Source organism: Mus musculus, chromosome 3, assembly GCF_000001635.26.
Source record: "Mus musculus strain C57BL/6J chromosome 3, GRCm38.p6 C57BL/6J".
In the NCBI taxonomy this organism is placed as follows: Eukaryota; Metazoa; Chordata; class Mammalia; order Rodentia; family Muridae; genus Mus; species Mus musculus.
The window spans coordinates 152,458,060-152,470,093 of record NC_000069.6 but is presented as its reverse complement, the minus strand read 5'-3'; the positions used below and the strand labels follow the sequence as shown (position 1 = coordinate 152,470,093).

Below are 12,034 nucleotides of genomic sequence, written 5' to 3'. Positions count from 1 at the left end.
TTCCCAGGCCTCTCTGGCTCATCTCTCAGGCATCCTTTTATTGGGGATGCTGGCAACTGGATCCACAGAGACGTGACATTTACAATCTACTTTGTTAGTGCTGAAAACGGACACCAGAGAACCACGGGGAGAGAGCCCTAGTAGCTCGGTTGCACCGCCTTGCCAGGTCCACTGTACATACACTCCACTCCACGCCTACATGTATGTGTGACAGAGAAGCAATGCACAGCTTCTGCTTCCATCTCAGCAAGCAGAGGGAGGAGCCACTCAGCCGGCTTCTCCCTCCATCGGTTCTCCAGGCAGCTGCCATCATCTTCAAGCTCCCCTCCCCAGGCTGTAGCAGCCTCCGCGGATAGGAGAGCCCCACAGATAGGTGAACTAGCCCAGGGGAGGGAAGACTTGCCTACTGTGGGCGAATTTACTACTAAGTAAGTAGCTGGACATGAAGCACTTGGGGGTGAAACGTGCCAACACTGACGGAATATTGCTGGACACACTGCTCTGGGTGTTGGAAAGTCCCAGGCCAGACTTGTGACCCTCGGTGAGTCACCTTGTTTAAAACCCTTTCTGATATAAAGTAGAGCTGACAGTGGCCCCTGGAATTCCTCCAGTCTATTTCTGTAGTGTTCTTCAGGCGGGGGGCTTTCCCACTAGTTTTAAAGGAATACATGCTTAGTCTTGAAAGTATACAAGACCCACTTCTGAGTCCCACCACCCACCCAGAGCGATCACTCAGGCACCCAGCCTGGACAGTGCGGCAGACACTGTTGCCACACGACTCCTAGCTGGCCTATGCAGACAGTACAGGAGGCTGTGGTGCTGACTCTAACCCTAGTCCACTGTCACAGCTCGGTTGGTTCCAAAAGCCCACATTGCCAAGACACAAAAACCAAAGCTGCAGCTCAGAAAGCTACCAGCTTCAGGACTCCAGACGAAAGCAAAGAGAAAGAAGAAAGGAAACGAGCAGCCACTGGGCCCCAGTGCCAGTTCCGTATGCTCGCTTATGGGATTTAAAACAACAGCAAGAAATTTAACTTTATACTCACCGGGGAAATTCCTCCCTACAGCTTCCTATCAAGTTTCAGACCCAGGATGGCAGATCCTTCAGAAGCAAATCCACTCACCAGGTTTTCTACCAAACACACGAAGACATCTCAGTTTGACTAGAGAGTCAGCACTGGAGTTTTTGGGGTGAAGTAAATCATGAAACTCATTTTGACTAAGAAGCCGCTGAGGTAACAGGACAGCTTACACGCGGTAGAGGCTGGCCCGAGCTCACAACTGCTCCAAGAGAGTCTCGTTCTCACCCTGCTAGTCCCATGAACTCTCTTCTGCTCTCAGAGGACGTGGAACTCGGGCATCTTGTTAGCTAACCGTTCTAAACGTGCTAATACTACAAGCTCCAAAAACGGATGTGAGCATTGGACAAGCATGCTCGGTGTGGTGACACATGCCTGTAGGCCCAGCACCCAGGAAGTGTGGTTCAAAGCCAGCCTGGGATGTAGAGCAAGCTCAAGGCCAATTTGGGCTCCACAACTCCTTGTCTCAAAACAAAACAAAGTACCCCACAAAACTTAGCTCTGTGTAAAGTGGTTCTGTCTGGTTCCTTTGCAGCTATAAACAATGATAAAAGAATCACTTAATTTTCTTTTAAAATTCTCCATGGGAACTGAGATGAACAGAGTATCTCTGGGACAGAGGGAAGTGCTGAGGAGCCTGTGAAGAACCAGAGGAGAAATTCAGAGGAGACTGGGGGTTCTGGGTCAACCCTGTTCCTCTAGCTTCCTTTGCTCTATAAGACTCCACTTCTGAAATCTATCCTATTTTACCTGCCTGCTGCCAGAAAACGAGGCTGACTATGTGCCTATAGAAAACAAGGCTGACTGCGCGCCTATAGACTCTCCTCTCTCCACTGCTTCTCTGGCCTCCTGAGGATGGAGAGCTGCTAGTGAGTTTCCCTTTCATGCCAGCAAAACGGCGAGTTTCCACCAGGAAAGCCAACGGTGTCGCTTTGTCTTTCAACTTCCAGGCATTTGGATTTCACGAAAGCAAACACCACAGCATGAGTCTCTGGAGAGAAGTTTTCCATAATTTAAAAACAAAACAAAACAGCTCCCAAAAGAAGAAAGCAATCCCCATATTTAAGTCATGATGTAAAATGAAGGAGGTATTACATGTAGACTGAGCTGGGCAGGGGTCTTGTGAAAGCTCTAGAGTCTAGTGTCAACTAGCCCCCACCCTATACACACAGACACACAGACACACACAGTCTCACACACACACACACACACACACACACACACACACACACACACACACACACACACCTTTTCAAAAGGCAGATAGATGCCTAGTGGTAAACACTTTTACTCTCACCCTTTGGGAGGCAGAGGGAGCTCAGGGCTGGTCTTGTCTACCTAGAGTTCCAGGAGAGCCAAATTGACACAGTGAGTCCTTGTCTCAAAAAGACAGTGAAGTCAGACTTGACTAGCAGCAGCAGCACCAGACCTGGAGTTTGCTTGGCTCTAGTTCAGTCCCTTCACGGAACACCAGAAACAGGTGACAAGCCCAGGGGAAAGCTGAGATATGTGGGAGAACAACAAGCTTGGGCATGTGGCTGTTCCAATACAGGACTCTGCTTCCCTCAACTGCTGGCAGTTCTTTGAGGTTTTACCATCTCTCCCGTGTCCCTGAGGAGCCTTTACATGCTGATGGGTTTCACAGAACAAGCCCATGTGCTTCTTTACAGCCCACTCGCCACTTCCCGTTCCACCATTGCTTCTTGACCCATGGCCAACCATCCAGTCGTCTTCAACTAGCTGATCAATAATGATGTAGATGACAGGTGTCAAACTTAAATTTTGAACCCGTCACTTCTTTGCTAAGTGAGCTTGGGTAATATAAACCACCTTCCAGTCACCGCCCCTTTCAGGTCAGTCATTACATCACTGCTTACGTGTCACACGTGTCATCACTAGCCATGTTTATCATTCAGTGTTGCTCCTCCCTGGCCTCATGCTTACACTGAACCAGCTCGCACTCCCGGCCGAACTCCTCCGTCAGTTAGCACCATGCCTGTGCACTGTTATCTCTTGTGTCTGGTCATGGACTGTACTGCACTCAGCAAAACTTGAGCTCCCCAGGAGGATAAAGAAAAGGAGACAGAGGCATAGAGAAAGCTGGGTGCTGTCAGGGACCTAAACACAGGAGAGGCAACTCCTGGTCCCGAGGCAGAGCCTGTGGCTCACAGGGTAAGTGCAGGGTAGAGAGCCTCAACTGAGGCTCCAAAAGAGAGAGCATGGTATGTTGTTCAAGGGACTTCTTGAAATATGTCCACTTTGAAGAGTAAGACAGACCCTCACATACCCTCCAAACAGCCCAAGAAACGGACTCAGAAGCCCAGCCACTGTGTCTAACTCTCAGGTAGCATCCTTCTCCACGAGAACCCACCATGACCCCTGACTCTTATGAGTCACCTCCAATTATCTTTATGGTCTGATCACCTATGAACGGGTCAATATAACCCGGCTTTGCCCCTGACCATGTCTGTGCAATCAAAACCCCAGTACTATATAATCTTGATGTGAATCTGTTACGGGAGCCCTTGGCAGGCGGGGGCCAGAAGAGCAGAGATTCAAGGTCACCCGTTACACAAGGCCAGCCTGCGATACTTGAAACTCTCAAAGGGGGAGGGAAAGGAGCAATAAAATCTAATAAATGAAAAAAATGATGCCAGATATATTTTTCGGGAGTTCTTACACATGTAAAACTGATTCCTGGCTGCAAAATTGAAAGTGACGTAGATCGGCAGCAAGAGTTGAAAAAAGACATGATGTGTTTCTCAAAGTTGCCACAAACTGCCTTCAAGAAAACTGCCTTCTGCGTCGTGGGCACAACCATGCTTCCCACAGTGCTAGCCACAGTATTCACGGTACGGAATCAGCTCGGGAGCCCATCAAAGGATGAAGAAAATGGGGTTTATTCCAGCATAAGAAAGCAAAGCATCACTTGTATACAGGGGAGTGAAAGAACTGGAGAGCAGGCTAAGTAAATACTCAGAAAACAAATATTGTATGTTTTCTCTTGTATGCACAATCCACTAACAGGGTATTATCTGGAAGAGAGAGGGGGTAGTGTGAAGAGGGGATGAGAGAGTAGGGAGCTATCTGCGACGGAGGGGTGCTATTTAAAGACAGCATGGTGAAACCCATTATTTAGTACAATTAGCACATGGCAGAATCACCTGGAAAACATGTGGACTGCCCGGAGCCTCTAGCAAGGCGCTGGCAGCTGTTCTGGGCAGAGCTTGGGCTTGAACACTGGCTACTGCGCATTAGTCGGTTCTTAGTACTACCACCCCAGTCTCCCTAAGGGGTGCTGATCACCAGGCCTCTCTGTCGTTGTCTTCTGTTACTCTCCTGTTCCTTAGCATAATGAACCTCTACCCACAGGACACTCTGCTCCTAACTCTTCTGAGTAATTTCACCTTTTAAAGGTTAATTAAAATAATTTTGGCTCCAGCAGCTTTGGCATTGTTCTCTTGATTGCTCCACAGCCCATCTACCCCAGGATATCAGTGGCCCTGGCAGGAATCTCAAGAATGAAGACAGCTGGTGGGAAGCTCAGCTCCTCTTTAGGTGGTAGAAGCCTCACATCAGTTCTCCCAAAAGCAAGCAAGGGCCAGGCGTGGTGGCACACGCCTTTAATCCCAGCACTCGGGAGGCAGAGGCAGGCCGATTTCTGAGTTCGAGGCCAGCCTGGTCTACAAAGTGAGTTCCAGGACAGCCAGAGCTATACAGAGAAACCCTGTCTCGAAAAACCAAAAAAAAAAAAAAAAAAAAAAAAAAAAAAGCAAGGCCGCGTCTAAGGCACACCAAGTGCATTCTCTGGCCTCCACAGCACTTCTGCTGGTCAGGCCTCCCTCTCTTTTGAAGAGGATGGGTGCCCAGTGGCTGGCTGGACACCCAGTACACAACCCTTTCTATTCCATCTGTTGCTGGCTTCCTATATTGCTCTATCCTCTATCTTCAACGACTCTGCCCCTCATGAATATCTGCTCACGGAGGCCTAGTGCCCTGTTCCTGCCCCTCTAACCCAGGCTACACTCCCAATACAGTCAGCATTCCCAGGGCAACACTGAAGGGGTCCGTGATTTCTAACAATTCGTTGAACATGGTCCTCACTTTAATGTTTAGGTGGTTTAGAGCACTTTTAGGTTCACAAGAAAATAGAAGAGTTCCCAGACACCCCATCCCCCCCCCCCACACACACACACCTCAACTATCAAAGTCACCCGGCAGAACCTACAGTCCCCCAATGGCAATGGCTGACCCCAATGCCTTACTGTTGTACACTGTATGTCTGCACAATTGGAATGTGAAGCAACTCCACCCAGACTCCTCAACTCTCTCCCATGTGCTATAACTGCTCTTTCCACCATTGCGGCTGAGCTACATAGTCTGTACCCGCTTCAGATTGCCTTGATATACACTCAGGCCTCCTCATGTCTTTAGCTCATTTCATCTTAATGCTGAGTGACCTAGACATTTACCTATGTAACTTTGTGCAGGTTTGGGGGTATTTGGGATTAACAGTGTGGAACAAAGCTGCTGGAGGGGTGTTTGAAGGAACCGCAATGCCTTCCAAGTGGCTGTGCCAGTTTTTTAGTTTTGTCAGCAATGAAGAGTTCTGGTTGTTTCACATCCTAGCCCTTTGATGACGTCAGCCTTGGGGGTTGGGCCATCTTAATAAATGTGTAGTGACGCTCTCTCATTTTAATATAGTGCTATACATTTTATTTAGTTTGAAGACAGGGTCTCGTCGTGTAGCCTTGCCTGGCCAGGCTGGTCTTCAACCCACTGAGACCCACTCTCCCCTGCTTCCTGAGTGCTCTGTGTAAAGGCATGTGCAACCACATGGGGACCTGCCTTTTAAGCAATCATTTTTCACTCTAGTCGGTGGGTCTGGGGAGTGGTCACTATTAGTGGGCAGAAGCAGGTAACCTTGTTTATTTTTTAAAAATGATCATATTTAAAAGCAAGTCAGAAGGTTAATAACTCTTTTCCTTTCAAGTACAGGTAAATGCAGAGGGAACACCAGAGCAAGTTTTTCTTCAGCTCTGCACAGCTATTGACTCTGTTTTCTGAAGGAGAAAATGCACAACTAAGTGGAAACAGAAATACATGGAATTCACCCGTAACACCTTTCGCTTTGTCCCCATCCCCACCCATTCTCGCTGGCTGTGTCCTTCCCAGCTCATCTCCTGAGAGGTTCTGGAAATCATGCATGGTACACTTCGGACTGTCCACCTTTCTCTCGTGCTGGCAATTGTCCCCACTCTGGCACTCGTCTTTGGATGAAAAGAGCAGTGTGGGATCTGCCTGTTCCAGCCCTGCCTCAGGGCCGGCTGCAGTCTGATCCACCACACAGGGACAGCATATCCCTATTTCTCCATCACAGCTTCCTCCTTCTCATGGGCTTATTTGTTCCTCCCTGATGTGGGTTGTTAGCATGGGGACAGGCTTGGACACCTCATCTGGTACTGGCTGCTTCCTCAGTTCCCATCCATGAGAGGGCCCGGAGCCCTAGTGGGCCTTTTAAATGTCCTATGGGATACAAGGTACCAAGCCAGTGGAACCTGACAGAAATATTTCAAAATGGCATTGATCAGCTTCTCTTAGAGAGCAAAGCCCAGACAATCAGTCCCACCCACTCTGGGACACTAGCTATTTTGAACAGTGTCATAGATGCTAACAACTCTGGCCAAGCCTACAAGCCGCTCCTCTCCACATGGCAGTTCGGCTCAGCAATTATGTACTTTAGTACCAGAGACCAGAGATCATTTAAAAGAATGAGAGATGATGTTACTTCACTCACTGGACAAAACCAACTTGTAGTTTTGATCTGAGACAATTACTCCCTGACATACTGCCAAATAAAAAGGAAGGAACAATCTCTCAACCGATGCCAGGGAGGGCACGCCTAGAACACGGTGTCCGGCAGCGCCTGTGTTGTGCCTGTGTCAAGGGCCTGCTCCGTGAGTAAATGCATCCCAGCGTGAAGCGTGGGTGTTTTGTGCAGAGTTGCTTGTGTCTTCTGAAACCCCTGCATCTTGCACTCGGTCACCACCACATTCAGTTTGGTTTGCATGACTCTTTCCTCAATGAGTGAGCAAACACTGGTATGGTTCCAGGACACAACTGTATTTTTAAAATCATTTTTTTTCCTCAAAACATTTATGTACAAATGAAATAAATGGAAGCCAGGATGATTCTTTCTCTATTTATTTGTAACTCACATCATTCTGGAAAGCATATGAAAGCTTTCATTCCAAACAGAAACAAACACAGTATATAGGTTAAAATTATGATCCACTTATATGATTTGGCCACAGACCAGATTTGAGCTATTACAGAGAAGTTGTTAATGTATTCATGATACATGGTCATTTTCATATTTCTTTTTCCCTCCCACTGTTTCCTAAACAGAAATGTTAGTGTGTGCTAGACAAGAAATTAAGTTCTTTGGTTACAATTAGGCCTCTGTTACCAGAAAGGGCACATCACGCCCCCACTCACATGGCTGTGAAATGCGTACACTGCCCCAAAGGTAACCGACAGGGAGCACGGACATTAGAGCAAGAATGGAAAGTGGTACTAGAGGATGACAACCCAACACACAGCACACACTGGCAGCTCTGCACCCACAGCTCTGGACGAGGCAGCAGACATGCAGGCAAGCAGCCTGGAAAACTTCAGCAGGAATCAGTACCCGGGAATGCAAGTCAGTTTTCTACAGAACAGCTAAGACACACAACGCCCACATGAATGGCTCCAAGTGACATCATAAAGTTACACTTTAAAATATGAATGGACTGTAGCGGTTTCTGCCTAGCAAAAGGTTATGTGTGCAGACAACCTCAGAACACAAGTGTAAACTCCTGCATTCAAGGCTGTGCTGCCTCGTCCCGCCCCCTAGTTGATGCATGACACACACACACACACACACACACACACACACACACACACTGCCTGTCTTCAAAGCTGCCCAGGGAAACCTAGGTGGTCCCTGGCTCCAGGTCCTTACCAATGGCGTCAGAGCTCTTGAGTCCTCTCGAAAGCTGACCCACACTGCTACCTCCCACAACTGCCAGTGACGGTTGCTTAGCCATTCAATCTAAAGCAACAGAGCTCCACGGCACTACTTTTCTTCAAATAGCATTTTCTTTCACATGGTTTATTTGCACACGGTTGTTTCCAAGCTCCACAAAGCCTGGCTTTCGTCTTACTGGAGTCCTCACATCTGTCACTTCTGTTTTCATTCTCAGTGCCTTCGCTTTCGTCACAGATACGATTGGGAAGGCTTCAGGTCAGTAACTAGTTCCTGGAACTCAATCAAGGGGACTTAACTTCCCCAACTGGAAATAAGACCCAAAATGTCACAGCAAGCATGACAGAGTCATACCCACAATACATGATCTGATTGGCTAATCACACCCTACATGTAAAGCTGGGTGCAAAGGCTGTCCTCCAGGGCATGTCACAGGACCACCTGTAGAGTCACTAGCACCTAGTGACCTACTGGACCCCAGTCCTCTCTAAACAAGAAAGAGTGTAACTTACCAGAATACTGGGTCACATAACCAACAAATATAGAGAATTCGTTAAAAAAAGTCAGAGAATAGAGACACAGACGTGAACTGTTCTCATGAGGCAAAACACGACACAATTCTCAGAAATCAATCCATTTAACAGACACATAAACCCTTGAAGCTGGGCAGTAACCTTTCCTCTTTGACTCTAGAGGTAAAGAGGACAATGCACTGGAAACTACCGGTTTCCTCCAGTGCACAAAGACTAGTGGGTTTTAACCCTGGCTATCCAGAGTAAGAAAGCTTATACAGCATATCTCACAGAGCTGTTTAAGGGAAATTACCTATTACAGTGGTGTGCCATTTTCTGTCACCCTTTAAAATCCCTTCCTACCATCTCAGTAGCTGTGCTCTGTGATTTAATGGAACTGGGGGGGAGGGGGGGAAGTCAAGGACTTCCATGGGATCAGGTTACCGAGAGGCCATGGAGAGGTTCTCCATGTGTGCTCGCAGGAGTCACAATGGTGGGATACACTGGCACTTTCCAGCCACATACGAGCCTCTCTCTTGTATTACAAACATGGACATGGCTCAGGTTTGTACTCTAGCATTGCATGAGAACAAAGGCATGGAAAACGCTTGGGAAACCAAGTGTGACAAAATGATCCATCTTGGTTAAAGTCTTATCACCTCTCTACCAATATGACCCTGAGTGAGTCATTTAATTTCTTTCTGGATAGATCTCCCATGAAAACAGGGTAATAAATGAACCTGCTTCGTTGGTTGAGAATCCAATGAGTTGCCACATGCTTGCTTTGTGCACAGTAGGTGCTAAATCAGCAATTAATTACTATTGGTGCCTCACGTTAAAGGAAACTCCTCTCCCTAACCTCAGAGCAATCACTTCCGCCGTTATTAAATGTTCCTCCAATTATAGCAAACAGCTTGAGCATCACATACCACAAATCTGTGCTACTAAGAGATCTGAAGACACAGCTTCTCAAGTCCCACTGTCAGCAGCCTTGGAAGAGACAGTGAGAGTCTTCTTGCAAAGAACAACCTGCCTACTTGTGCAACCCTCAAATACAACACCAGGAATCATTCCCAGCAAGCCATGGGGACAGTGTGCTTAGAGCTGAAAAATCCAAATAAAGACATTTTCTCTTCAAACAGGAAAAATCCACATTACTATCTCAGCTTTAAAATGCATTCAAGTAGGCTTGTTCGCTCCTGATGACGTTACAACCGTACCGCTCATACCCTTCCACATTGTACTTCACCTCTATGGGACTTCTGGATGGATCTGAACAACTATCTGGTACTATTTCTATACAGACAGGGGCAACTGTCCTGCATATTGCAGATGGACGGAAGCCCTTCGGCATGTGCACTGAGGATTTAGTGTAGAGACACATCGTTCAACTGCCTCTCCTTCACTAATAGCTCAGAGATAAAAACCTGTCAACTTTTCTGAGTACAATAGACTGTATCAATATGACCAGTGATACATAATCAATATATTATTTAAATTTCTCTTTTCTATATTTAAAATTCTGTATTTTTCTTAATTAAAAAAATTCAGGGTAGATTTTAATACCTTGCTGAGTATTGAAAAAAATTAGTAAATAATGTTCCCTGAATTTAAAAACAGGAAAAAAAAAAACAATTTTAAAAGCTAGACTAGTATTAATACTCAATCTACCATAGGATATATACTATCTTTTTTTTTTGATAACTTTTGGAAACCACCTGTTTCAACACATAGGTACTTAATTTTATTAAGAAAAAGTACTAGAATAATATTTTGACTTCTATTTAGGTTCCACATCTGGACATTAGTCAGCACCCTTACTGTGCAGTGTTTCAGCACGCTACATGAGAACACTAACACAATACATCTTCACCCTTTATAAAGAACAGAAAGCAAATACAGATGAAAAACAGACTTTTAAATAATAAATTCTACTTTTATCACTTGTTGAAAAAAAATCAAAATTTGACCCAAAGGAATCCACAACAAGCTTTCTATGATATAAACAAACATATCCACATCGTTTATTTCTCACAGTTCTCCCGACAAATGAACATTATTCAAGAACATACTGTATACACAGATAAGAAACATACAAAATGTTTTAAATGATGCACAACAAAATCCAGCAGTATAAAAAGAATTGTGAACTCTTGCTCACTGTGCAGACTACATTTAATCACTCGTTAAATAGTAATAAAAATACAATCTTTTATGGATCTTGTGCAGACTACAAAAGAGGGAAAATTATCACCATATATATGATTTTTATATTAGGCAGTTTTCTTTGACGAGCTGTACTGACAACTCCACACAGAGGCAGAAGGCTGTGTACTTTAGAGGGATTAATGGTGTGAGTCAGACTTTACAGTTACTACCACTGGCACTTCTCAACATAGTCTGTACACATCACATGATCATCTCATATAACATGACATTAAAAATATATCAGCGAGACAACTTCATGACATTCACACCCCATGAGCTGGTTACAGAAGCAAAGCCACAGCTATGTCTTGCTTTGCTCTTGGTAAGGACAGGTCATCGTGATTAGAAGTTAGGTATCAAACCGTTAAGCAGCTCCAGTCTACTACAGGCCATCAGTGACCACCAGACAGTGAGTTCTTTTAGAGTACACATCCTAGAAGCAAACACCATCACTGGTTAAAACTTCATCTATAAGTCTGTTTCTGCGCTGAAAACTATCTTCACAAAACTGAAAGCTACTAAACTGATTTAATATAAATACTTTGTCTTTCATTATCATATTTATGACCGAGGTCTTTTAAACCTTTGGAATTGACTCTGGCATTAATACGTGCTCTTGTTTCCACCTCACCCATTTAACACCACCACCTACAAGGCTTTAGGTTAGTGGTGAAAATCTCACCAGGGAACCTCTCGGCTCACCAGGAATGTTCAGCTGCTGATCTACAGCCACACAGTGCAGAGCTGTACTGGACGAGAACACTCGGGGAGCTCTCATGCTGTGAGTGTCCAAACCGTGCACACCATTAACCATGATGCCACTGCTGCGTGTTGACGAGGACTAGTGCGGACGACACTCTCCCATGTCATCTGTTGGCTGGGAAGTAGTTGGGGTCCAGATAACTATAACTGGTGCCCTGGGACACACAGTAATCTCTGTCTAAGAACGTCTCTGACTTATAAACAGGTTCTAACTGGTGGTCTTCCTTGTGAATATCTGTTTCATGTGGGCTGCAAGTAAAAAACACACAGACATGCATCTCATTATTACATGACTCCAGACCCATTTCATTATTACACGACTCCAGATGCATTTTGATTTACCCATTAAAAAATCTTCCCACTTAATCTCTCAGAAAGTTTTAACAGAAAGTTGCTTGAGATCTGGTGTGATTTAAGGAAGATTTTAACTGCTTAGAATAAAA

The 12,034-nt window shown here is 45.6% G+C and overlaps 2 protein-coding genes across 18 annotated transcripts in view; one reads left to right on the top strand and one right to left on the bottom strand.

The window, feature by feature from the left end:
- Ak5 (adenylate kinase 5) overlaps positions 1 to 7,279 on the top strand; it is a 205,592-nt gene extending 198,313 nt beyond the window's left edge. Inside the window, exon 14 of one of the 3 annotated variants that reach the window (NM_001081277.2) lies at positions 6,078 to 7,279. In NM_001081277.2, coding sequence (NP_001074746.1) covers positions 6,078 to 6,146 — 69 coding nt within the window. In that variant the 3' untranslated portion in view covers positions 6,147 to 7,279. Of the gene's footprint in view, positions 1 to 6,072 lie in introns of all 3 variants that reach the window. The other 2 variants (XM_011240115.3, XM_006501440.4) reach the window with 2 other exon arrangements.
- Positions 7,268 to 12,034, bottom strand: part of Zzz3 (zinc finger, ZZ domain containing 3) — a 67,354-nt gene continuing 62,587 nt past the window's right edge. For 8 of the 15 annotated variants that reach the window (XM_017319423.2, XM_006500852.4, XM_006500857.4 and 5 more), the window contains one exon: positions 10,613 to 11,840. In XM_017319423.2, coding sequence (XP_017174912.1) covers positions 11,696 to 11,840 — 145 coding nt within the window. In that variant the 3' untranslated portion in view covers positions 10,613 to 11,695. Of the gene's footprint in view, positions 11,841 to 12,034 lie in introns of all 15 variants that reach the window. The other 7 variants (NM_001346655.1, NM_001080755.2, NM_001355673.1 and 4 more) reach the window with 3 other exon arrangements.